The sequence below is a fragment of the Neofelis nebulosa genome, chromosome 9 (assembly GCF_028018385.1).
Source record: "Neofelis nebulosa isolate mNeoNeb1 chromosome 9, mNeoNeb1.pri, whole genome shotgun sequence".
NCBI lineage: Eukaryota > Metazoa > Chordata > Mammalia > Carnivora > Felidae > Neofelis > Neofelis nebulosa.
Genome location: NC_080790.1, coordinates 102,868,418 through 102,896,145, shown reverse-complemented (window position 1 = coordinate 102,896,145; position 27,728 = coordinate 102,868,418). Strand labels below are relative to the sequence as shown.

General features: G+C 43.2%; 2 protein-coding genes across 4 annotated transcripts in view; one reads left to right on the top strand and one right to left on the bottom strand.

Moving 5' to 3' along the window:
- The window catches only part of TASP1 (taspase 1), a 389,761-nt gene that overhangs the window by 10,828 nt on the left and 351,205 nt on the right, over window positions 1-27,728 (bottom strand). The gene's annotated exons all lie outside the window — the stretch shown is intronic.
- The window catches only part of ISM1 (isthmin 1), a 75,553-nt gene that overhangs the window by 34,516 nt on the left and 13,309 nt on the right, over window positions 1-27,728 (top strand). For both annotated transcript variants that reach the window (XM_058684859.1, XM_058684858.1), the window contains exons 2-3: window positions 13,335-13,574; window positions 22,513-22,777. In XM_058684859.1, the coding sequence (XP_058540842.1) occupies window positions 13,335-13,574; window positions 22,513-22,777 (505 nt within the window). The remainder of the gene's footprint in view (window positions 1-13,334; window positions 13,575-22,512; window positions 22,778-27,728) is intronic.

Here is a 27,728-nt window from a genome sequence, read left to right as displayed (position 1 = left end):
CTGTGGGTGCCTGGCCATTTGGGCCGCTGCCACTTCCAAAGTTCACCCCAAATTTAGCAGGCATGAGGATGAATGCGATGGCACCAAATGCTAATATCGAAAGCAACACATGTTTGAGGACTGGCTCTTTGTGACCTGTTTTGTCTGTTCTTTGCCTCATCTGGTCCCCTGAATAGCAGTCACAATGCTTGAATGAAGTACTATGTGCCATTCATTCTTATTTCATCTCCTCTCTCAATAGATAGGTAGAATTTACATTTATAAATATATACATTTAAGTATATACTTTTTTTTAGCAGAGGGGAGTCCTAGATTCATTTTCCTAGGAAAACTCATACTAGCCCAATCTTTCTCAACTTGTACAGTGTGACTATATTTATATGCGATATATGTTTGTAAATATGTTTATAAATATATATCGCATATAAATATACACTATATAAATAATATGTAAAATATATTTATAAACACAAATTATATATAATATGTAGGTAAATATATATTATATTATATAAAATATAATAAATAATAAATATTATAATTTTAATAATTTTATAATTTATAATAAATAATAATAATTTAACAATAATAATTTTATAATTTATAATATATTATAATTATAATATAATAAATAATAAAATGCTATTATAAATATAAATATATTTATAAATATATATTATATGTATATTAATGTATATGGTCAGACTGCACAAGTCAAGAAGCATTGGACTAGAATGAGTCTTCCTAAGAAAATGGGTCCAGGACTTCCCCACCAAACAAAATGGGGGAAAAGAGTGGAAGAATAAATCAACAGTGTGCTTCAGGGCAGTGTTTGCAAGCCAGTCCTCTTGGAACAGCTACCCCTCATTACCCCTGGGCAGGAGCTGCAGTTGGGGGAGGACGGGGCTTCAAGGGGCTGCAGACCCTCTTACTCTAAAGAGTAAGTACCCTCTTAGTCCAGGGGAGAAGTTAGGACCATGGGGCACAGCGGGAGGAACAGGGCTGTGGAGCCTACTTACTAGCTAGGGGCTTCTCTGACTCCACTTTCCCATCCATGGAATAGGGGTACTCATGGCTACGTCAAATGGATGTTGTAAAGATTAGATTTAATATCCAGTGCCTGGCACGAGTGCTCATGTGGTTTTCCCAGACATGAGCTATATGCCCTATATCTTCTGTTTCTCTGTCTAGACCCAACCTTTGCCCTTCTCCATCCTAGCTTATCTCTTGGGTGCTTGATCTGCGTGTATTACTTCGACAGGCTCCCTTGCTCTCAGGCAGCAGGTGAGAGGAAGAGGAGAGGGAAGTTGCAGTATTGAGTAAGCCCCGTATGTCCCCCCCCCCACAACTCTCTCTCTCACTTTTGGCAATGGAGACCTCCCTCTTTCCTTGTCTCTTCAGGCCTGGGGGAATAAGATTTCCCTGGGTTTAGGCATTGCAGTGTCTTCAGTGGTTTCCAGCCTCTTTGCTCAGACATGTGTTAATTGTTCCTTTATTAAGCTTTCCTTGCTCATCCAGGACCTCAGTGCCATCCATTTCCTGCCCAGAATCAGACCAATACATCCTAATACCATGGTGTTTATGCTGGGGAGAGTAGTAAACCTATAAGTATGTTCTTGGCTGCAAACCCTCACTTCATGACCACTCGCAGAAAGACAGCCTCTGAAAACCTGTTTTTCTCTTTTCTTGAACCTTAACGAACTGAATGATTTCTAGCGGGAGAATTATCTTTGCGGAGAACATTGCTGGGGGTTGCTTTGTTTCTCCAGGGTCAGAGTAGGAAATGGTATGGGTACAGGGAGGTAATAAAATGGTTGAAAGTAATGAGGGTGCCCACCCGATCTGGCACATGACCTACTGTTAACATTAACTAATTAATGAGAGAACTAAGATGTTAATGACAGAACAGAGGATTTGAGGAACACATATTTAAAACATTACTTAAGGGGCACCTGGGTGGCTCTGTCGGTTTAGCGTGCGACTTCGGCTCAGGTCATGATCTCATGGTTTGTAGATTCAAGCCCCACGTCAGGCTCTGTGCTGACAGCTCAGAGCCTGGAGCCTGCTTCAGATTCTGTGTTTCCCTCTTTCTCTGCCCCTCCCCTGCTTTCTCTCTCTCTCTCTCTCTCTCTGTCTCTCAAAAATAAATAACATTAAAAAAAAATAAAACATTACTTAAGAAAATCATGAGGATGTAAACTTGTAAGTTAGAAATAAAACTGGTTAATGTCCTATAGGGCAATAAAACAGTAAACTTTCAGTTATTGTCTCTCTCTCTCTTTTTTTGCTAGTTTTATTGATATACAGTTGACATATAGCATTGTATAAGTTTAAAGTATACAACATAATCATTTGATGGATGTATATATTATGAAATGATCACCACAGTGTTTGGTTAATAGCCATCACCTCACAGAGTTACAATTTTTTTTTCTTATGATGACAATTTTTAATGAGTTAATATTCTACCAGGCCAAAAAACAAATTGGATTTCTACAAGATCAAAATGTACAAGTTACTGTGTAACTTTTAGTCTGGGCTCTCATCAATAGTCAATAATAAGTGAAACAAAGTTACCTTCTCCTAGAGTTAAATAATCTTTACAGGCCTGTCACACTGTGCCCTGGAATGAACTGATTGACTCGCAGACATCCTCTTCCTTTATTTCCAAGTTTGGGATAATTTGTCTTTAACAAGCAATGTGCTATTGACCTGTCTCACCCGCAGCAGAGCGCCTGGCACAAAGTGTGTGCCCAGGAGGGTGTTTGTTGAGTGAATCCACGAAAAGAACAAACACCCCAACCATTTATAGAGAAGGGTTAGCCAGACTAAGCCAAGGGATCACAATCACATGTTCTGCCAGCTTTCCAAATAGGGATCAAACAGTTTCCCTGGAGAACAGAACAGCAGTCCAAATAAGAACAATCTGTATGGGCAGGTGGGCAAGGGAGCCACTCCTGGTGGTGCACAGCTTTCTCTTCACCTCAGGCTGCATTTGGTCTATGATAGCTCTATAATTGTTTTATAGTGTCAGTAGGGGTTCCCTAGTAAATGGGCATTGCTAGTTTCTGGCAGCCCACGGAGCTGTACAGGTGCATCATGAAAGTGCAAGGGGAGAATTGTTAAATCTCAAGTTGAATCTTTGAAAAACTGGCAATAGAGCTGTTAACAAAGCAGCACATGTAATTGACGGAAGCAGTAGGCAGAGGGTGGTTTTCCGACAGATTTTACCCAGCTTTGAGTTAGCAGGTGGAGAAGGCGAAGGTGTTCTAATAATTGAAATCGTAGTTACATTTTTATGTATTTAGAACCATTGGATTTTTTGTTTAATCTTCCCACCTTTAATTTGAAGCATTTGATATAATATTCTTTTTGCAGTGTTGGAAAATATTTTCTCCAGGACAAGTGTCTCTCAAGGACTCCATTGCTAGGATGTCAGAACTGGATAGATGGAGAAGTTCTTTGCAGTTCCCACCCCACTTCACCATGCCCATTTTACAGAAGAAATCACTGAGGCCCTGAATCTGTTAGCTTTTGCTATATAACAAATCACTCTGAATTCATTAGCTTAAACTGACAAACACTGATTATTTTTCACAATTCTATGGGTCGTCTTAGTGGCTTTTCTACTCTGGGTTGACTCAGCTAGGGCTGGATGGTCTTAGGATGGTCTCCATTTGAGTGGCTAGTCATTGGCTGGCTACTTGTCTGGGGTGAATTATCTGTGTTCCACATGCCTCTCATCATCCAACAGATTAGCCCAGGCCTCTTCCACACAGTGGTTTTGGGATTACAAAGCACAACAAAAATAGACAAGCCCCAATACATAAGTACTTTTCTCTGCTTTGGCCATTCATTGGCCAAAGTAAATCACGTGGCCAAACAGAATGACAGTGTTGGAAGCCACTACCCAAGGCATGGATGTTTAGAGTATTTGTAGACATTTTTGCAAACCACAGACAAACAGGTACAGAAACCTGCCTAAGTTTACAAAACTAGGTAGGGACAATGGTAGGACATAAAACCAGGCCTTATACCTCCTGGCCCAGGCACCTTCCACAATACCATGAGCCCTTTTCCAGGATTTCCAGGCCAAGGTCCAATTCCTTTAAAACCTATTCCTTCAGGGGCGCCTGGGTGGCGCAGTCGGTTAAGCGTCCGACTTCAGCCAGGTCACGATCTCGCGGTCCGTGAGTTCGAGCCCCGCGTCAGGCTCTGGGCTGATGGCTCGGAGCCTGGAGCCTGTTTCCGATTCTGTGTCTCCCTCTCTCTCTGCCCCTCCCCCGTTCATGCTCTGCCTCTCTCTGTCCCAAAAAAAAAAAAAAAATAAAAAAAAAAAAATAAAATAAAACCTATTCCTTTAAATAAATTAAATATTAAATTTATTTATATATAAATTTATTTATATTTTTATATTTTATTTATACTTCTTATATTTTATTTATATTATTAATAAATTTATTAAATTAAATAAATTTAAATTCCTTTAAAACCTATTTTAGAGGGGTTGCCTGGGTGGCTCAGTCGGTTAAGCATCTGACTTCAGCTCAGGTCATGATCTCACGGTCTGTGGGTTTAAGCCCTGCATCGGGCTCTTTGCTGACAGCTCAGAGCCTGGAGCCTGCTTCAGATTCTGTGTCTCCCTCTCTCTCTGCTCCTCCCCCACTCATGCTCTATCTCTCTCTGTCTCTCAAAAATAAATAAACATTAAAAAAATTTTTTTAATTAATAAAATCTATTTTAGAGGTACTTGGAGCAGAGATTTGTGGTAGGTTTCAAGGAAGGATCTTGACTTTGAGTGTTGAGAGAAGTCCATCTTTGTGATTAAAATAATAAACTGGGCAAGGATCTCCAGGGTCACCCCCACCCCCAGTTCAGCCGCTGAACTCTGTCCTCCAATGCTCTTTAGTTCTGTCAACAGCAGAACACCAGCCTTGACTTGGGCCTTGGGAGCCTCCCCCCATATCATGTGGGGAGACACTGAATCCCTGCAGAGATGTTAGCCTCCTGGGACTCCTTGTCCTGTTTGACACCAGCCCTCTCTTGTCAAGGGCTGGCTTAGATAGTTGGGCCATTTAAGCACATTAACAATTTGGTGCTTCTTCAAATTGGGTCCTGGAAGATGGGTCTTGGATAGCTGCCACTCTTTCTTTACTACAAATGGAGAAAGCACAACTTGAAAAACCCTCAGTAATCCAGACTCATTAAGTATTTTGCTCAAAATTTGGCATGGAGGGGAGGCTAAGTTCCAAGTGGCCCAAGGGCCCCCTGGTGGCCACCACTGGCCTGTTCTTTACAGCCTTGAGATTCAGACAGCCCTCTCAGCAGGCAAAAACCTCCCCTGAGCTTACTCTTGAGGAGGGTTTGTCTCACACCAAAAGGGACTTAACAAAGTGTGCCTTCTAGGCAGGTCCACCATTCCCCCTGAGAATGGTTTTGGAAAATACAATTTCTCCATCCCCTACATTTGCAGAGATGTTTTAGATGATGGGTGAAGGTTTTTTTTGTTTTGTTTTGTTTTGTTTTGTTGTTTTGTTTTGTTTTGTTTTGTTTTTTTGGCCAAATTGGCTTCCTCCCCTTGCTTCTTACATGTTTTCTTAGACTTGAAAGAAAAATTTGTATTTCATTTCTGTTCATTCTTTAGCTTAACGGGACATAAAGGAAATGGGCCCTGGATAGTTCCCACTCTGTTTTCTTTGCCAGCAGTGGAGAAAGCACAACTTGAAAAATCACCAATAACATGCACATTTTCAAGATCAAAGCTGTTTACAGAAGTATCTGAGACAAGCCAGTGGGGTGTTGACTTCCATTTTGTCAGCCAGCCCCCAGAGCCTTCAATTAAGAAAGAATCACAGAGGTGGGTGGCCCACAGTAGTGGCCCCTTCCCCATGGAGCCAGCTCCCTGCTCAAGTGCAGCCAGTTGACCATTCTTCATGTCTTCTAAAGCCTCGCCTGGGATCATAAGCAGGGTCATTCCCAAGCCCTAAAATAAACATTCTTGTGATACATTCTGCCACTGTAACAAAAGATTCCTCAGCTATTAGTCAGGCTTTCAACAGAAGCCTCCATTCCCAACCAAGATGCAACACTCCTGCGTTCTTGAAACATGATGTGCCCATGTCACTAGTTCCCAGGGTTGTCTTCAAGCTTCCACAGCAAAGATGGAAGCATATCTCTAGCCATTTCCCCTCTGCCAGGAATTGGCATTTTCATGCTTGCTGTAAAATAAAGCTGTTGATATTCTCTCTGTTCCTGCTGGCTGAAGGTGCGTGATTGCCATCACACACTGAACAAAGAGAGAACAGAGGGTGGCCAGCCCTGTCCTCCATATATTCACCAGTGCAGGGTTCTCCCCATGGGTCCTGGTTACTTCTTTCCAGTAGTTCACAGGACAAGCCTCCATCACCCCCTGCTTCCATGGCTATAGTGGTCTCTGTGCTTATCTTCCTGAGCCCTACGAGCAAGTGCACCCCCCTGAGATAGCCGATTTTACTGTCTGAAACTCATTTTGTTTATTCTGGTTTTCTCTTCCTAGAAGCGCCTGCTCTCCGATCATGTGTAAAGATAATCAGGGTGCCCTTTCATTCTTTCATCTCCCCAAACAGGGAAATTTTGCTCTTCCCTTTGAAATACCACCAATGGCATTCTTGAACTTATTTTTAGATGCGTGGAAGTGTTCCAGACAAAAATCGATGCCTAGCACAGATAAAGCTCTGAGTGTGTTTATCGTGGGTAGAAGAAAAACGGAGTGTTTTAATGTGAAAGGAGAATGGCCATATGCCTGGGTGCAGCATGGCTTCCTTTAATCTGGAAAAAGGAAACAAGCATTGTCGATAATAATATGCAGATGTCCAGCCCCAAATGAGGACATATTGCTAATTAGCTATATTGTTAGTATGTTTTAAGGAGAGAGGCTGCAGTGACATTAATTATAATCTCTGTTGTTTGTTGTTCAAAGTCTATGAGACCAAAAGCATTGCTAATAATATCTTCTTTAATATCTTCAATAGAAGATTCCTAGATTGTTTTTTTTTCTTTAGAATCCCACATAAAAGCCCCATTAGGGGTAATGAGGCCTGTAGCCTGAGCCTAATTAAAATGAAATCTAACTAGGCCCGTAGCCATCATTATCATCAACTAGTACTTATTGGGTGCCCCCTGAGCTCGTGGAATTGGAGGGTGTGGGCTTCGCGATTGCAGATATACTTGTTCATTGCCCTCCAGAAATTTGCCATCCCGTCTGCCTCCAAGAAGTCTGCCTGGTTGTGTTAATCTGGGAATAGTTACCACAGCCTTTTAAAAAATAAAAAAAATAATAAATAAATAAGGCACTAAAACTCTCTTAGCCAGCCACCAGTTTGTGCCTCTTCTGGAGGTTCTGGAAATGGTCAGATAAGCCCTTTTATTCACATACCAGCCTTTGGTGGATGTTTGCAGAATAGGGCAGGTGGCTATTTGCAGATTGGGACAATGATGCTTAGCATGCTTTTTCCAAAGGTGGACCCACCACTCATTTCCACACCTTGATTGCCTCCCCTTGAGCTTACCACCCTATCCTCTCCAAAGAACCTCTCCCTCTACCTGTGCCAATGTCCGGCTGGAAACTCTAAACATTGTGACCATTTTGACCTTGATGTGGCTGTGGCAACCCACCTTGGTCACAAGGATGGCCAGAATGAGCAGCTCTGGCCAGGCAGTGGCTGGAAACAGTGGTTGGGCCAGTGATGTCCTGGGAAGAAAGGACACAAATGAGAAAGTGTCTGGGCTTAGCATCTTAGAAACTGTCCCCAATCTACCAATGAGAGACTTTTTTCTTCTCTGTTCATCTTTCCCAGGGGCACTGAGGATCATCTGCTAAGAGCAGGGAGGAGGGAGGAGATCCCAGAACCACATAGCTTTAGAAGCCTCCAAATGACCCAGAAAATGCCACCAGGGAAGCAGTGGCCTGGTGGAAAAGTCACAACATGACCTGAGCCGAAGTCAGATGCTCAACCGACTGAGCCACCCAGGCGCCCCAGAGAGGACACTATTAACCACTAAAAGCTTCCTCATTTTCTGCCACATCAAAGTATCCCAAACTCACCTATACTTCCTGGCCCAAACTCTGGAATCAGCCATTTGCCCAAGGAGCTCTGGTTTCTTTTATTGAGGACAAACTCCTTAAAATTTAATGATATGACTTTAGGACAAATTGAAGGAAATATTACATTACACAGTGAGTAATACATTTGAGAAATGTAATATATAGATGCTGAGACAATGAGCAGATTCTATAAATGTGTGGAGAAGGGTACAGATGGCAGATTTGGAATAGGCTATTAGGAAAGTTAGCTGGTATCAGTAGCCTGGCTGCCACTGTGAAGTTCACCATGATGACTCACTAAATGCCCTGTCGGTACCTCTATCAGCTGGGGATGGTGTTCAGTTGCACAGAACAGAGTGCCCAACTTCGAGTCACTTAACTGAACTGGGCTGTTCCCTTCTCATTGGTAGTCACAGCTCTAAAATTCGAGTCACAACAGGGAACGTTGTTACTGGTGCTGCAGCATTGTCAATGTCAACATTAATGCTCGTGGTAGTGGTAAAAGAAGTTCAGAGGCCACCAATCCAGGACTGGTATGATGGCTCTACCATGCCTTCAGGGACCCAGGCTCCCCTATCTTTCCATTCAGCCACCTTTATTATTTTTTTTAATATAATTTATTGTCAAATTGGCTAGCATACAGTGTATACAGTGTAGTCTTGGTAGATTCCTGTGGTTCATCGCTCACATATAACACCCAGGGCTTATCCCAACGAGTGCCCTCATCAATGCTCATTCACCCATTTTCCCCTCTCCCCCACCTCCTATCAACCCTCAGTTTGTTCTCTGTATCCAAGAATCTCTTGTGGTTTGCCTTCCTCCTTCTCTGTTCATAACTATTTTTTCCCCTTCCCTTCCACCATGGTCTTCTGTTAAGTTTCTCAAGTTCCACATGTGAGTGAAAACATATGATATCTGTCTTCTCCGACCGACTTATTTCACTTAGCATACTACCTTCCAGTTCCATCCACATTGCTGCAAATGGCATGATCTCATTCTTTCTCATTGCCAAGTAGTGTTCCATTGTATATATAAACCACATCTTCTTTATCCATTCATCAGTTGATGGACATTTAGGCTCTTTTCATAACTTGGCTATTGTTGAAAGCCCATTCAGCCACCTTTAGAGATTAGCCTTCGACTTCATGCCTGCCAGCAGCCTCATTTTACTCAAAGCACTTGTGTCCACATTCTAGGCAAGAGAAAGGAGAAGAGAGAAAAGCAAATGGTAAACTGACTGCCTCCCACTCAGCAGTCTCATCCAGCACCTTCCACTTACACCTCATTGGGTAGAACTGTATCACACAGTTACTTCTAGCGGATGCTGGGAAATGTAGTTTTATCCAGGAACATTGCCGCCTGAAACAAATACTGAAAAAACCCATATATGTATAGATATAGATACAGATATAGACATATAGATATAGATATAGATATAGATATAGATATAGATATAGATGATATAGATATAGGTAAATAGAATTAGGCAAATTGCAATATTTGCCACAATACTGCTCTCTGAGGCAAAACACATGGCTCCCATTTTATTATTTTATCAGTGTTAACATTTTATGATTACTTTGTTTTCTATTTTAGGTAAGAATCGTTATAAAATAACAGAGGGACAGGAGCTATGCACAAAGATGAGGAATGTCAAGCAGAAGCTATATAATTTGGCCACTATAGATCACCTGCCTCAGCTGTTGAACAGTGAATGTGTATGAACCATATAATAGCATTAGTTCTTCTGTTCCTCTTTTTATTGGTAATCCCAGCTCTTAAATTACAGTTTCAGAGAGAACAATGCTATTGGAGCGGCAACACTGATTGAAGATCAGCTCAAAGACACATTGTGGGTAAAGAAATATTTTCTCAAACTAAGCAGACCTCTTCATGTCATGTGAGTTTAGGCAAAATGAATCCCGCAGCACCTTGGAAAGTATGGTGACATTTTCCTTTCTCAGTTCCTGGACTTTCCCAAGCTAATACCTTCACAAAAAGGTGTTTGCTTTTCTGAGTAAAACAAACTATTTAACATCTTTATTTTGAGATCCACCCTTCCTGAGAATCTTCACTTTGCTAGAATAACTTAAGGGGACACTCAGTGGGTGAGCTCATTGCTATAGATGGAGTGATGGCCATCAACCCAGACCTCTGGTGGAGCCTCTGCAAGGAAGATGTGCAGTGTGCTCCTAAGACAAGAGGAAGAAAAGGCTTTCTCCTGCACTGCTGGCAGATCCTGTCTGCTGCCTCCCACCCCAGATGCAAAAATCTAGATTTCCAAAATAATGGCCACTCCCAAATCTTGTTATTGATTGAATAGAGTGGAGTTTCATTTTATAGGAGGTGTTGTAAGACAACCTTCCCCAGGGCTTCCAGTTTCTGGAAATTTGGGAGCTTGCCCATTGCAGGGAGCCAAGGTTTCCAGTTAAATATGTTTTGATAAAGACACAAGGATAATTCAGATATTCAGAGATTGTGATTGGTGTTTCTTTATTACTTACAATCTTCCAAATGCTTTACAAACACTGAACTTGTTTGGGGGGTGGGCAGGGGGATCGGGAAAAGATGGAGAAATGCCACAATTGTGTGCAGAACTCAAGCCAAAACATACTCTAGCCCCAATCTATTCCCGGCAGAGGAGCTTGTGGCCTGAGCTGGCCAGCCGATTGCCCTAACTCTAAACTTCTCTTTTTTTCTCATGTGTAGACAACAACCCAACTGAGTTGTCTTAACCATCCTGCTGGGACAGCATGGGACTGTTTTACATGGAGGATCATTGAGCCATGGAATGTTTAATGGGTTTCTTGGTTCATGGCTAAACCAGGATCACTCTGTGGTGGTGTATCTCCTACCAAGAAAATTCCAGACTCAGAGCAAGAAACCATTCAGATTCAGTCCTTGGTTTTTCAGCCATCTAAGCAAAATGCCAAACAGCCTTTCCTATCTCTTCCTCTAAAATGTGAGTTTTAGGAGTAGAAAGTGTACTTCATCACAGGGTAAAGGAAAGAGAGCTCCATTTTTAACCCAGTTAAGCAGTATGTCCCAGTGACTACAACGAAGTTAGGGCTGGATTCGCAAGTGATTCCGGAAGCAATTGACAAGCAAATCTTGGTCCCCTCTGAGACTTATACTCACAAATCCGCTGCAAGAAACTCTCCATGAGAATCCAACTGTGTTCCCTAACACTGTTGCAGAAGTTTTAGGGTTGGGGATCCCGGAAGAAGAGCAAGGGAACAATGATAGAGAACTCATATTGAGGGAAGACTTAGCATGCTTCTCTCTCTCTCTCTCTCTCTTTCTGTCTCTCTCTCTCTCTCTCTCTCTCTCTCTCTCTATCCCCCTTCCCTCCCTTCCCCTCCCCTCCCCCACCCCCCTCTCCATGTGCTGGGCTCAGTCTCAGCATAATACATTTGGCCCTCATTGCACTGAGCAATGCTTGGGTATGCCAGGGCAACTCCCTTTGCAAGGATGTGCCAGGAGACAAAAACCATGGCAGAGAGGTGGCTGGAAAGGTGAACAAAGACACAGCCCTTGGCCACATTTCTTGAGCAAAAAGGGAGGGCAAGCAAAAACATGATGAGGAGCAGCCAGCTTCCCCGCTCTGTAACTCTATAACTGCAGGTTTTAAGGAGACAGAAGACAGGCTGTCTCAGAATTGCGCTTGGCCTCTTGGAACATTCACAAAGGTGGTCCCTGCACCAGCAAGTTTATTCCTCATACCCATTCCTGTTTAAAGAGATACAGGAAAAATCCATTCCCTCAGGTTAGCTCTCTAAGAAGATATTTATCTGCTGCATATGTTCCATCCCCTGGCCATTCTTGACCTTTGGTACTCAGAGTCAGGAGTGTTTTGATACCAGATGTAACCCTTTGGCTGGGTCAAAGGCACTGCAGTGGGGGCAGGGAGTACGTGTGGAGACAGTGTGCTGGAATATACACTCCAAAACCCCAGAACATGCCCAAGAATAACAAAAGCATTAACCACTGACCCAAACGCTGGTGAAATTCTATCTCTACATCTCCCTTCACCAGTAAACATGAAAATGCTATCCCTGACAGGATGGAGGAAACCTCCAGTGAGAAGTCCAGGGAGAATGAGAGGAGAAGAAGGGCTGGTTTAGGAAAGAAGTCCAACAACTTCTACACCCTTCAATCACTAGAAAAATTTCCCCCAAAAGACAACAAAATAGAGACATTTTTTTACTAGCTGAGAGAAACAACAGACTTGCACTTTTCTTTGCAGAATAAAGACATTAAATTTCAAAGTGCCTTCTTGTCACTTTTCTTTTTCTATCCCTGTCTCTTCCTCCTCGTCGCATGCCATCTTCCCTCCCTCACTCCATACCAGCCTCATTGGCCTTCTTTCTGTCTCTCACATGGGCCAAGTTCATCTCCAGCTCAGGACTGTCTTACTTACTGTTTCCTCTTTGAGAATGTTCCTTCCCCAGATTGTTGCATGTGTTCAAGTCTCACCCTCCCAAGGAGGTTTTCTCCAGAAACCCATCAAATGTTGTCCCTGGCCACTATCATGTTCTCCTTCCTTCTTACCAGTCACCACCCTCTGATCTGATCTGTCATAGTAGTTGTACATATTAAAAGAATAGGGCCTATGTCTTGTTCATGGCTCTATCTCCTGTGCCTAGCATGTGGTTGACACTTGTTTTCTGGATGGATGGATACATGGTTGCATGGATGGATAGGATGGGGAAACGCATAGGTGGATGGGTGGAGAGATGGATCGATGGATGGATCAATGGATGGATATATTCAATGATTTGACTCAAGTATTTTATCCAGTTTGGTCAGATCTTTTGTTCCATGGCCTGCACAGACGAAATGAGCTTTGGACACTGGGGCTATAACTAATGCCAGAGTGGTTAATTAATTGAAGCTGTGAGAAAGAAACCATAATTTGATTGCAGTTCTGAATGAACACCTCCTGTCCTTCAAAATAGCACTTTTGTGTTGATGTGCTTCAATGGAATATATAGCCCTCAGAATATATAGCCCTCATTAGCCCTCAGAAAATTCCCAGGTAGCAGCCTGGGAAATGTTTCTTGATGATTTGGCATTTTGAAGATGGAGTAAATAAACCAGGGGGAATGAAAATGAGTTGGAAATGCCATCCTGGTTTAATTCCAGCCACTGGAATTGTCTTTGCTCCGGAACTTAATGGACTGTTAAGGCTGGTATTTTTAAATCATGTGCCTCATATTCATTTATTCATTTGCTTGTCTGTTTGTTTTAGAATAACCTCCACGTGGAAACTGACTCTGCATCAGAAACCAGCTTTTCTCTCTCCAAAGAAGCACCAGGGGAGCATCTGGACCACCAGGCTGCACACCAACCCTCCCCCAGACAGCGATTCCGGCAAGACGCTGGGCACCCTTCCCTACAAAGAGATGGCCCCAGGTCCTTTCTCCTTGATCTACCAAACTTTCCAGATCTTTCCAAAGCTGATATAAATGGGCAGAATCCAAATATCCAGGTAATACTAGAGGGTTGAAAGGTGGAAGAAAATGAAACAATCTGTCTCTTTGTGTCCTGACCTGATTCCAAAGCAACCACTGCCTTACCTCATTTTCCTCCTTAGCCCCTAATGAATCCTATTTATGATCATTTTATCTTTATGAGAACAGTGTTGTATTTCATCTATGTAACACCCTTGATTGTGAGAGGAACCATTATTTCATGAACCACTAAAAAAAGAAAACACCAATGACTACAATACATCCTGATTTCAGAGCTGTTGAATTGTAAAAACAACAAAATAAGATGCCCTGAAATTGATGAAATATGGTAGCTCTAGAAAAGGGCCCATCTAACACGTGGTTGCACTAGACAAATTATAGTAGGATTTCAAAAGTACTCAGGAAGGCCCTCTCACAAATGCCTCTTGGCTTGCCTTGGACACCAGCAACCCCCTCAGGAGGTGACAACACTTCAGTTGCTCTAAAATGTAAATGACTGATTTTTAAAAATGGATAAAAGAAAGGGAGGGGAGAACAGAAGTTCCTGGGAGAGAGATGAATCAGTACCACTAAGATGGGATGGGAAGAAGCTGAAGAGAATGGCAGGTTAGGGAAAAGGGTACCTGGGATTAAAAATAACTCATCTACACTGAAATAGAATGCTTTACAAAGCAAATGTTGATATGATTTGACTCTTCCAACACTCTCATGAAGGAGCTGAAGCACACATCATTTTCCATTATCAATAATGCAACAGGTACTCAGTAATTCCTATTTGGTTTGCCCAAGGTCATATGTCTAGTAAACAGTGGTTGCAGCTCAAATGTAGACTCTTGGGCTCCCAGAAGTACTCACCCTACAAATCCATGTTTCATAGACAAACTCCTAATTTTGAATTTTGCTTGTAATTCCTTCTGTGTCTTCCCAAAGATGGTAGCCATGATAACCAAGGAAGGCTCACCCACCCCTGGCAACCTAGTGCCTGTTGTAGCTCCTGTCCTCATTTGCCTGCTTCCATACTTTTAAGCTTTGTTCTCAATTCTTTTCATTTGGGGGAAGGGCAGCAATCTTGTATTCTTCCTATCTGCTTCAAATTCCAATTAGCTTACATGGCAGCAAGTTCCTGAACTTTACCTCATAGCTATTGATCCTTAATTAACTACCATTCTGTGCATGACACCACTTTAGATCAGATTTCCTTGGTCAGAGTTGTTTTGCTCATCATACCAGTGTCATAGTGGCTAAGAAATGTCACGGAGAATACACCTCCGTTAGAATGTTGACCAGCCCCTACTGTGTATAAAGTGCTGTGTTAGGTTATGGGAAATTAAGAAATGTAAGACCTTCTCCCTCCAGGAAATGACATGCATATGAAGGTCGCAGCTACCACTTAAGACAGTGCCAAAGGGATCATGGCGACAGAGGCGAGAGAAAAAAAAAAAATGCTATGTTCCATTGTGAACAGGTCTGCATAGATGGGAAGAAATAGGGCAGGATAATGTTGAGGGTCTAGAAGTGAACAGTGCTTTGGAGGTAATTCTTTGACAACTCATACACAGAAATCACATCATGCACCTCTTAACATTTCCAATGAGTCTTGTATTGTTCTAATTGATTAATTAGAAAAACAGGCCTTTTGCTCCACTCCTCTCTCTCCAGGAAGTGGCTGCATGGCTCTCTGCTAAAGAACAGAGGATCTTCTTGAGGGAGGTGCAGACTGGCAAAAAAGGTGCAGACATCTTACTGTTGCTCAACAGTGCTCCCCATCAGGCCTTTCTCTACAGGAAGTGATTTCTTCCTTTTTTATAGAATTTATGGTTTCAGGACCAGACTGCCTTCACTCCAGGGGAGGTTAGGCCATGCTCCAAACAATTTTAGGTTTGTTGTGGCTCACCTTTTTATTCCCCCAGAGGTGGGAAATGTACTATAGGGCTTAATGCTGAGGATTGAGCTATTAATGTAATAGATTTAAGAGTTTCTTAGGTAAGCCTACAAGAAAAGACCCAGATGCAGGCGAACTGAAGGCTACAGGGAAAGCGTCCTCTCACTGGAAGGTTACTAAGTGCATGGGGCTCTACCTAAGAACCAAATTTGGGGCAACACTTTCAAGTTCCCCCCTCCTTCTCTCCCAGATAAATCCATCAGTCTGGAAATCCCCAGACCTCACTTGGGCCTTTTTAAAACATGAACCTAAATGTCAGGGAAGAATAGTGGTTGAGATCCTTAGACCTGAGAAACCCAGATTACTTTTTCAAAAAGAAGGACAGGGCAACCGCGAAGTGCATGATGGATCTGTGCATGAGGTCAATAGAACACCCAAGGTTACAATTCATTTTAAATCATCCTCAACTGTGTTGTTTGGCTGGATGGGAAGGAGAGAATGCTCTGGAACAGTTCCACTTAGCTTCCTGAGGTGAGGGGCTGCTGGAGTTGGTGGATGTGGAGAGAACTAGAATGAACCAAGGAGCAAAGAATAAATGGAGGTGAGTTATGAAAAGGCCAAACACCAGATTCTGGCAAAGCTTCTGGCACTTTCATAAAATGCAGCTTCCCTGTGCACTGTCAGAAAGGAATGACAGCAGAGATGGAAATTATTTGTTCTTGTGTCCTCTCAGACCCCAAGCCACCTGTTTACATGGACTTACAACAGGTGGAAAGAAACAATCAGTGCTTTGTTTTCACTCTGTCTTACCACCACCCCAGCTCAAGAACAAAAAGTTCTCCTTCAGGTGCTGCTTCTGAAAGGGATGCTTTAGAGCACAGGGTGGAAAGAGGCCAGGGCTGCTCTTTCAGGACCTCATACCTTTCTGAGTTGCCCTTTGGACAGCAAAGATCACCGTAACTCCCAAGAACATAGGTCTCCCCAAAGCTGCAAATATCAGGGTTATGGGCAGAATGAATTAAAAATTTAATGGTACTCTAGCCCAGATACTTGTAGAGTCCAAAGCCCATGAAGATTAAGCTACTACCACTTTTCTGTCCACTGCCTGAATGGGCCACTCCACTTCTGCTTTGTGCAATCCCCGTGTCTGTTAGCCTTCCTCAAGCAGTAGAAAGGGGTGAGAAGCCTATGTTTTGTTGATCTGATGACCTGTTGGCCTGACAGAAAAGAAAATTGAGCCATGTTTCTGGCCTCTTCCTTCTGGAAGACCACAAGGGTCACTCAGAAAGATTTCAAAGAAAGAACGAAGCAGCTGCCATCCCTGAGCGCCCCATCCTAGGTCTGCGTGTGAATACACTAGCACACATGCTCACACACACTCTCACACACACAGACACACACAGTGGCATCCCCTGCAGCCCCATGCACCACTGCACTTGAGTAAACCAGTGCCCTGGTGGTCCTTTAAAAATGAGGTGCTTTCTAAAAGGGGGTGATGGTTTCTGTGCTGGCAGCCCTTGCCCCTTCCTTAAGAGCACTGCCCTTTTGTTGAAATGCACTGGTTTGACACGAGGCGGTTCAGCCAAGCAGACACCCAGGCCCACTGATCACCCAGGCCGTCAAAGCATTTTGTCTCTCTGGGGAGGAGAGTGAAGAAGGTGAAGGGCGCATCAGTGGGTCAGCTTCCGCTGCTAGGGCCCCTGGCCTTGTCTTCCCCCCTCCCCTGGCAACCTGCCCTTCACCCCCACACCTAGTTGTCCTGCTCTGAAGCCGGGGAGCTGAACAGGAATTTGATACCCTCTCTCTGAACAGCCCCCCCACCCAATCCATCCAGTGTCTGGAAGAGTTTCCCACACTCCAGGACTAGGGTCTGCTGTCCCTCTTGCCAAATAGCCCACACCTTTGCAAAGTGATATTGCTGAGCCTGTGCAAGCCTGTCACATCCCTCTTGGACCTCTTAACTTTTAGGAAGGGAAATCCTTTAAAAAGCCTGGATTTTTGGAGCTTTTTTCACCCCACCTCCACCCCACCCCTCGAAGCCAGGTGGGACTGGCTTAGAGCTGTGGAAGTGAGTGGGAAAAAGAAAAGACAACAATGTACAAATTAGAAAGAAAGAGCCTCAAACTCCTGAACACAATCTCCATATTAAATTTGAAACAATTCTAGAAGTTGGGTTTTGTTAAAAATAAATAAATAAATCATTCAGAAAGAAAGGAAATTCCCCCAGGACAAGTTAGACTTGAACTTTAGTATTGTTGGCTGGGTTTTTTGGTCTGCAGCTGATGGTCAGATAGCAAAGACAAAAGTCTCTAAAATAAACTCATTACTAGTCTTACTGCATCACTTCATTACCATAGTAGCTATTCACAAACAAATACTTCTCTTTTCTGGATCAAGCCGAAATTAGTATTACTTTCAACCAATATACTTATTTCTTTTTTCCAATTGAGGGAGACTTAAAATAGTCACCCAATTCTTTTTTTTTTTTTTTTTACTTGCAGACTTATTTACATGGTCATAGGCCTCTTGAGTGCCTTAAGATACAACCAGATGAGTTGGGCAGGGCTACTACTTTTGATTTCCCCTCCTCCTTTTTCTCTAAAATGCTTTTGGAATGGCAGGTCTGACTGAGGAAGAAACAAGAAATTCTGTGCCCAAGACATGGGCCCACACAGCTATGTGGACAAGCCTATATTGTTAAGATTCTCATGGGAGCATGTTGTCCAGAACACTGAGCTGCATTGGATCAGGCATCACCATTGAATCTACCAGGCTTGGTCTCTATGTTTTCCTGCAGGTGACTTGACCTCTCTATGCCTCAGTGTCCTTATCTATAAAATGAGCGTGATAATATTACCCATGAGTACCTCTGTAGTACAATACTGAACAAAAGAAGGTTTGTTGTGGGAATTAAATGAGATCATCCACGTGAAGCACTTAACACAGAGACAGGTATATGGTAAGTGTCCCCAAATGGGTAGATTCGGGTTGGTGATGATAGTGGATTAAGATGACAGAGGAAACATGTATAAAATAACTGGGAATCAGGGGCATCTGGGTGGCTCTGTTGGTTAAGTCTGGCTCTTGATTTCAGCCCAGGTCATGATTTCACAGTTTGTGAGATCGAGCCCCACATAGGGCTCTGCACTGACATCACAGATTCTGCTTGGGTTTCTCTCTCTCCCTCTCTTTCTTTCCCTCCCCCACTTGCATTTTCTCTCTTTCTTTCTCTCTCTCTCTCTCTGAAAATAAATAGATAAACTTAAAAAAAAATAACTGGGAATCACAAGAACTAGTTTTGAGACCAGCTCTGCACGTTGCTGTTCCCCTCAGGAACTTGAATTTTCCAATCCAGTTTCTGCGCCTGAAATTCAGATCTAACTAGTGAAGAACAAGCAATAATGTTTGGGCAAGCACACTGCAAACCTCAAAGTACTAACCACAGTTACTGGTAACCGCTGGGTTACTGTAGTTGTGTTTTGGAGCATCGGTGAGTCTGAGAGGCAGAGATTATATACTTCCTTAGTCCATTTTGTGTTCTTTCTGCTGCATTTGTCATGGAAGGAGGGAGAGTGTAATCTGGGACCTAACTCTTCACTGGAGATTATTTCCTTGTCTGGATGCTCTGTGCTCTTGAGGAAATCACTTCACCATACAGGGTTCATTTTCCTGTCTGGGAAATACCAACCCACACCTGCCTAATCACCAGAGGTCTCCAGGCCTAGAGGACTGAGTTAAAAGATTCTAGAAGATTCTCCTGAGTTGAGAGGTCAAAGCTTATGTATTCGCAGAGTCATTAGTTTATTAACCAATAGACTGAGAAATGTGTTAGTTTCTCTATGAAAAGTGCTTTTCAGAGCAAGTTAATGTAAAGAGTTTGTTTCTAACAAATAACTATCAAGAGAAGGAAAGAAGCTGGTAGCACTTCATAGGATCTTATCCTCACTTCCCAATTTTGGTCAGAATTCCCCAAATCGACACTTATTTCGGACTTTTTTTTTTTTTTTTTTTTTGGAGCTGACAAGTTCCTGCCAGAAGTTGGACTTGGGTCTTTTAAAAGAGTTCTCTTTCTTGTACTGTCTTGATTCATGGTGTGGAAAAGTCCAGAAAAAATAAATATACTAAAGCACATCAATTATGCATATTAAGGAACAGAAAAGATAGTAAGGTCTAGCATCTTTTTTGGCTTGGAAATCTGCTATACTCCCACATCTTCAGCCTGTCACATTGATTATTGTTTAAGGCATCTTTATCCACACATTCTTTGATGCTGAAGAACATGTAAATAAGAATGAGAGCAACAGGAAATATAAAACTAATCTCTGCCATCCAAGAAGCCACTGATCATGCTCATTAAGTTTCTTTAATTGGATGCCTATAAAATTTCAGGTTCAAGATTAGATTTCTTCTTCTGATATCAGTATGAGATTTCCACATTATTAACTGCAAGGAAGGGTGGGTTTAAGATTTATGTGTGTTTTTGTTTTTTTGTTTGTTTTGTTTTGTTTTTAATTCAGTTGGGGCTGTGGCCAGAAACTAAAGGGGAAAAAGAAACCTCTAAGCTGTTAAGATTCAGTCATCGATATGGTTTTTGGAGTAAATTCGCATTTTGCTACTTATTGCCTGGCCAGGCAACAAATCTATTTTGTTTGGACCTGAGCAACAGTTTGGGGGGAAAAATCGTATTGACGGTAATAGCTTAAAACATGAAATTGTTTTTATTCCCAGCTTGGAGAAATTGCAGGGCACGTCTGCTTAGGCAATCCCTTCGACTCCAGTCTGAATACAAATGGAATACCAAAACCGTTGGGCACGTTCCCCCTTATCTTCTACCCAGAGACTGATTTCATTACCATAATTGCAGGCTTGCCTGGCTCTTGGCAGCTTCTCCCCTCTGAGACCCTTAATAGCCTTACAGATGATTGTTGCGGCTCAGTCGTTCAGTCTGTAGGCAGAGGGGAACGAGACTGCAGAAGAGAAAGGTTATGTCTCTGAAGGCTCAGCATTTCCCTGTCACTACCTGGCTCAGTTCTGCACCACCCAGCTGTGCATTCCAGGGGCACCTGTCCTCCCAGGGCTGCATGTGGGTCCCAGTCACTCTCCAGCAACCAGCCTTTGCAGCAAACAGCAGTGATATAAGATGTATGAGGTATTCCTGTTCTTCTTTTCCCTTTTTTCCTTTCTGGAAGACTACTAAACATTCCATAACTATTTATTAATATGCAAGAGATGCTTACCAGGCTGGAGATGATGGTGGCATGGAATAAAGCCAATGATGCCCTTCTAGGTATCCCACACCAGAAAAAGATTCACTTGGCTTCCTGTAGCCCGAGGATACTCTGGGACTGATGGTCATACCCTTGACCTTGTGTCTGGACCACACAAGGCCACAGCCCAGGCCTACCATAGGCTGGGCAACCTCCTTGGAATGTCAAAGTGAGTAGAATTCAAACCTCCCCATTCCTAGTACACAAGGAAGGGGCTGTTTGTCTCAGAGATGGGCACACCCTGGTGCAATTTGGCAGAGCATCCCAGGAACTCTCTCAGATGTCGAGTTAGGGCAAAACTGGAAACGCATCTGCCCAGTACATCTTGCGCTGATTACTCGGAGCACATGTTTCTGATTCATTTGCACACAACTCATCCAGGGGGTGTTGCAAGGGCTATGTGATGGCCAAAGGAACCCAATGAGTCTTTTATTATATTTTTTTAAACAAGTTTCTCTACGTTGATTGTCTCTCAGAGCCAAGAAACTCCATTCTTCCAGCCCCGTGACTTCAAAACTAGGCTCTGTACATCCAAGAGCAAGTTCTAACCTTGGCTCTGGGATTATCTGCTCTGACCCTCAGGGTCAGTTGAGGAGTGCACGCAGAGTCTGGATGTGGGATGGGTGAAAGTCACAATTGCGGCTCTTGAGGACCGTGTGCTCACACCTTTACACAACCTGTGGTGGCCAGTCCCCACCAGCCTCTGTGGCCTTCTTGCCCCCCTATTTGCATGAGGGGACAGTACTTCTATTACCTTTTGAGAGTCAGTGTCACAAAGTTGTTGAGAGCATGGGCTTTAGGGCTAGACAGTTTGCATCTGCCACTCACTCTCTGTGTGACCTTCAGCAAGTTGTTAACTTCTCTGCAAAAAGCTAACCTGTTGCTGTCTAGCAACCAAAATTTAACAGCTTGAAGCGATGATCCTGGATTGCCCACAGTCCTGTGGGTTAGGCATTTTAACAGGGCTCAGCCAAAAGAGCTTGTCTCTGGTCCACATGGTATTGACTGTGGTAACCCAACTGGGCTGGAGCATCCAAGATGGCCTTACTCACATGACTGGGGCCCTGGAGCTGGCCATTGGCTGAAGTACCTCAGCTCTCTGCTAAGTGGCCTCTCTCTTCACTATGTGTAAGGCTTCCTTACCTTGTGGTAGGAACATTCCAAGAGAATGAAAATGGAAGCTGCAAGACCTCATGAGGCTTGTCACAGCGTCACTCCTATCATATTCTACTGAACAAAGTGAGTCACAAGACTGGGCCAGAATAAAAGGGAGAGGAAATAACCTCCACTTCTTAATACAAAGATGGGATGAATTGCTGAGGCCATCTTTTCAGATAGTCAACCATAGGGGCCAATCAGTAGTACCAACTTTATTCGGTTATTATGAGGATTAAATAAATTAATATATGTAGAACACGTAAAACAGTGCCTGGTTACAGATTTAGTACTCAAGAAGTGTTTGGTTTTATTATAATTATTCTTGTGTCACCTTAAAAACACATATAGTACATGTTTACTTCTTGAATTAAAGACTTCCCAGCAATGTAGTCATCAGAAAATCAGGAACCCTAGTGATGAACTGTCTCCTCACAACCTGAGGCCCATGTACATCAGTTCTGTCTGGTCATGTGGTTCATTTGGGCCATTCCTGGGTGTTTTCCATTCCATATCGCCATGTGGTCTCAGCTTTCCTCCATGAGGGACACAGCCATCATTTCCCTCTACTCTCTTAGACTTTCTTCTGAGGGTACCTAGTTTGGAGACTGTCAACTTCTCATTGACTCTGCCCTGTTCTGAATTCTTCAGGTCACCATAGAGGTGGTGGATGGTCCTGACTCTGAAGCAGATAAAGATCAGCATCCAGAGAATAAGCCCAGCTGGTCAGTCCCGTCCCCTGACTGGAGGGCCTGGTGGCAGAGGTCCTTGTCCCTGACAAGGGCCAACAGCGGGGACCAAGACTATAAGTACGACAGTACCTCAGACGACAGCAACTTCCTCAACCCCCCCAGGGGGTGGGACCGTCCAGCCCCAGGCCACCGGACTTTTGAAACCAAAGACCAGCCAGAATATGGTGAGTTTACCACCCAGCGATCTAAAATTGATGGGGAGAATAAATGAGGATGATGAGGCCTAATGGACACGGAGCCAAGCAAAACCCAGTTTACAGTATGTGGTTTTTGGTCTTCATAAAGACTTTGTTCCACAGAAGCCCCAAGGAGGCACCAGCAGCCACATTTTTCTGGAAAGCCTATAATTTTTAAATCATACCAATTATCCTAGGAGAGAATTTTTTTTTTTTTTTTTTTTTTTTAGTTACGGATCTTTTGACATTCTGCTTTTTTTCCCAAAAAAGTTTTATTTCTAAAAGTGAAGATAGCACCAAATTAACTTCCTTGCATATTTTACTGAAAAATTCATACTAAAAATCAATTTAGTAAAAAGAGATGTGTCCAGTTGCCTCTGTTGACCAGGCAACCATGTTATGTTTGACATTGGCAGTGGAGCAGCCCTTGGGAATCCACATGAACATGTGCTTCACAGGTTGTCAAAGTAAGGCTCCCCCACGAATAAATGTGAAGACCCCAAGTTGGGATTTCTAGTTTCCCATGTTTTTAGAGTAGGAGAAGTGAGGTAACAAACAACTTACAAATTCAGTGATTTAAATAATAAAAATCATGGTTCACTTGAGTCGGAGTGGGAGACAGTGGGGGAAACTCAGCTCCACTCAGTCATTCAGGGATCCAGGCTTCTTCCATGTTGGAGCTTGGCAAACCATCAGGACCTGAGTTATGCTCCTTGGCTGGCAGCCAAGGGGACAGGGGGAGCCTAGAAAAGGCACCCATGATCTTAACCCCTCAGCCTGGAGATGATACACATCACATCTGCTTAGCACACCACCACACCACATTCTGTTGGTGACACGTAGTCATAGGGCCCACATAGATGCAAGGAAAGCTGGGAAACATATCTCATGTGTGCAAAAAGAGGAAATGAAACAGACCTGGCAAGGCTTTGTGGGGAATCAGGCAATCTGCCTCATGTTATGAGAATATCTGATATCTTACAAATTCACCCATCGTGGCAGTGTTCTTGTGGCTTCACCATCTGCAGCCTTAGGAACAAATGCTATACAATGGGGATGATTTGTCTCACACCATTGCCTTCTCACCCTTACCTCCATTTCTCAGTAGTAAGACCAGTTGTATATTGGAGAGTCGTTTCTGCTGCTAATAGATGATAGCAGGCAACTTCCAAAGCAGGAAGACCTTTTCTGAAGATCATGCATTGTGTCTGCCACCATGCTAGGCTCCGGGAATCCAAAAGTTAGAAAGACATGGGTCTTCCCTAATGAGGATCTCACCGTCTGTGGATAAGGGAGAAAAGTTAAGTGAGAGAGGAAAACAGTGCCATGGCAAAGATACACATCAAATACTAGGGTAGCAGAAAGAGAACTCCCATATTCTTTCCAGCCAGGAGGCTTCTCAAACCTTCCCCCTTTTCTGGAAGAAGTCCAATTTATCTGTTTCTAAGAGAAAGGACTGGGAATAATCATCAACGTTTATATAGCACTCCCCATGCACCAGTCCCACTTCATGGAATCTCACATATATTAGCTTATTTAATCAGCAATTTGAGGCAGATACCCCATTTTACAGATGGAAAAACTGAAGGCTAGAGAAGTTAAATAATTTGACTTGAAGGGTCAAGACCTAGGATTCATCTCAGGCGGTCCGAGTCCAGCATCTGTTCTCTTAACCATTGTGTTATTCTACCTCTCTAGGGAATAAAACATAGCACATCCTTTAGGACAATAGAAATGGATGCTTAGATTAGAAGATAGAAATGAGGGGAAAAGTCCCATGGTGTTAAGCAAGAGAAACACAGAGGATCCCTGGGTGCCAGTCTGACATGTCACCACTGGTTTTTGGGTTAAGCTGTTTGCTCAGCACATACAGAACATTGTTTCAAAGAATGGAGCTCAGACCCTCCACATCAGAATCCCTTGGTTGCATGTTTAAAAATGCCAATCCTTGGGGCACCTGGGTGGCTCAGTCGGTTTGGTGCCTGACTTTGTCTCAGGTCATGATCTCGCCTTTCAGAGTTCAAGCCCCAAGTTGGGCTCTGTGCTGACAGCTAGGACCCTGGGACCTGTTTCAGATTCTGTGTCTTCCCCTCTCTCTCTGCCCCTTCCCTGCTCACACTCTGTCTCTCTCAAAAATACACATAAAAAAAAATGAAAATAAAATGCTAATCCTGGTCCCAGCCCCATCTCTCTCTATACCAACATTCCTCAAAGTGTAAACCCCAAATCCGCTGCATCAACATCACCTGAGACTGTGATGGGAATGCAGATCTTCAGGCCCCAATCCCAGGCCTATTGAATAAGACACTCTGGGGTGGGGTCCCCAAAATCTGTGTTTGAACAGGCCTTCCAGAGGTTCTGGTACACTGAGCACCACTATCCCAGAGCAATGGTTCTCAGCCTTGGTTGCTCATTATACTCACCCCAGCAATTTTTTTAAAGTCGATGCCGAGACTTGTCTTCAGACCAGTTATATTGGGATCTCTTGGGTTGAGGCCCAAGCATTAGTTTTTCAAAGCTCCATGAGTGACTCCGGTGTGCAGCCTAGTTTGAGAGATGCTGCTGTCCTTCTGCTGAAGTAGAGTGTCCAGGAGTGAGACCTGGAGTTGGTCTTTCTTTGCTTTTTTGTTTCTTTCTTTTCTCAGCCAAGGTCAGCAGGTGATTCTCATGCTCATCGAAGTTGAAGACCACCACTAGAAACAACTTTTGCATCTAAAGCTCTTACAGAATACATTCTCCCAAATTCATGAACATTAAGAACATCGTCCATTTCAATCTTGAGTATAGAATTTGCTTCTACTAGGACAGTTCCTGTGGTTGCCTCTGTCACCTTCACCCCAGCTCTCTAGGCCTAGAATACCTATGCAGTATCCCACATCTGGATCTCACAGCATCCCTGGGCCATGGGAAACCCCCATCTTTCATGGGTTTGGACTATCTCTTGGTAACTTCCTCATCCTTAGAGCAGATATCAGGATTGCTACTTTATAAAGAAAATCTCATCCCTTAAAATATCCCTAAGGGAGTGCTTCTTGGGTTTCAGTGTGCACACAAATAGCCTGGAGGTCTTTTTTTTTTAATGTTTGTTTGTTTGTTTGTTTGTTTTTGAGAGAAAGAGAGAGAGAGAGAACGAACACAAGCAGGGGAGGGGCAGAGAGAGAGGGAGATAACAGAATCCAAAGCAGGCTCCAGGCCCTGAGCTGTCAACACAGAGCCCGATATGGGGCTTGAACCCACTAACCATGAGATCATGACCTCAGCTGAAGTCGGACACTTAACTGACTGAGCCACTCAGGCGCCCCTAGCCTGGGGTCTTTTAAAATGCAGCGTCTGATGCCATAGATGAAGCTGACAGTGCTCAGACCACACTTTGACTAGCAAGACTCTGAGCATGTTGTAAATGCTCAGTAGCAGGCAGAATGAATGAATGATTACTTACTTCCCTGATGGGCTCACAAGGAATGTGTGATTTCCAGAATTCCACACAGCATCGGATGAGCTGAATGCCCTTTATTTCAATCAATAAGAAACTACTAAACAATGTCTAAGTACTTATCCCTATGATGTGTGTGGTGAAGGACAGAGGGAATGAACACATGGCCCAGGATGGCGAGGTTCCTGCGGTGGCAAAGCAGCGAGACTCACTGTGCCTAAGTATGTGTGAAAATCACCACAGGAACTGGCCTTTGTGGTGGGAGTTGATCTCGGATTTTTGAAGGGAGGATCTTTCGTAAGAATTTAAATGTTTGTGGCCAAAGAGTTCTTCAAAAAAAATGTTGGTGTAAAAAAAATAGAATTTAATGGCATCTTTAGAATAAATTCTAAAATACACAATGGGAGTTAGTTACACCTAAGTTGCGATTGTGGAAACATATGATGTGACCACGGGTTGGCTCAATTTTGGACTCAATTTGAGATGCTGCATTTTAAATACCTTCTGTGTAGACACTTAAGGTATCATCAAGGACCAAGAAAGAATCCGAGTAAATATTTTTCTGTCAAATAGTAGAATACCATTGCCAAAATTGTTCTGAATCAACCATATAATGAAATCAGATAGGCATCGCTTACTGTAAACCTGGGTTGGGACTCAGTTCTTTGCAATTCTCTGACTGGTCATGGTCCTATTTTAATAGATTTCACAGTGATTTTTGTCGAGGCTTTTTCTTTGTAATGTTGAATTATGGCCACATAAGTGGGTGTCTTAAAAAAGAGAGGCCAACATGGGCCAGAATTAAAGCTGCAGGAGTACCAGGATACAGAACAGCATGCTGCCACAGAGACCTCACATCTAATCCCAGATCTGCCAGGCTTGAGCTGTGTGTCCTTAGGCAAGACCCTTAACCTCTCTGAGCCTCAGTTTCCTTATCCGTAAAAGGAGGAAGTTTCTACCTACCTTACAGGATTATTATAGGAGTTTAATCAGTGTATTTAGACAGAGAAGCTGGTTAAAGCAGGCCCTCAATAATTGGTAGCCACTCTCATCTAGGATTAGTGGTGGAGGCTTGCCAGTGACCAAGACCCAAATCACTCCAGTTGCCCAGACACTATAACTGTCCCACAGAACTCTAGTGACCTGAAACTGCTTAATCACTACTTTAAATTTTCAAATGACATGATTGAGACCCAGCTCTCAGCCCAGTACCCTGTGGATTGTTTTCTTCCTTCATTGAGCTCTTTGATGTCACAGGGACTGTCTTTTACTGTCATTGTTGTCATCTTAGTGGTTACTGTTGTTCATATTCATTTTCTGCTCTGAGCGATGCTCCCTGGCAGGTGAGCACATGACAACAGGCTTGTTTTGCTATAACAGAAAGAAATACTGCCCTCAAAGCTTTCTGTCCTTTGCATGCATTAAACAAATAGAGATTACCCAAGAGGAGGGTCTTTTCTGGGACATTTATCTGGGACAGTATGCTATGGAGCCTGCAGGGTTGTG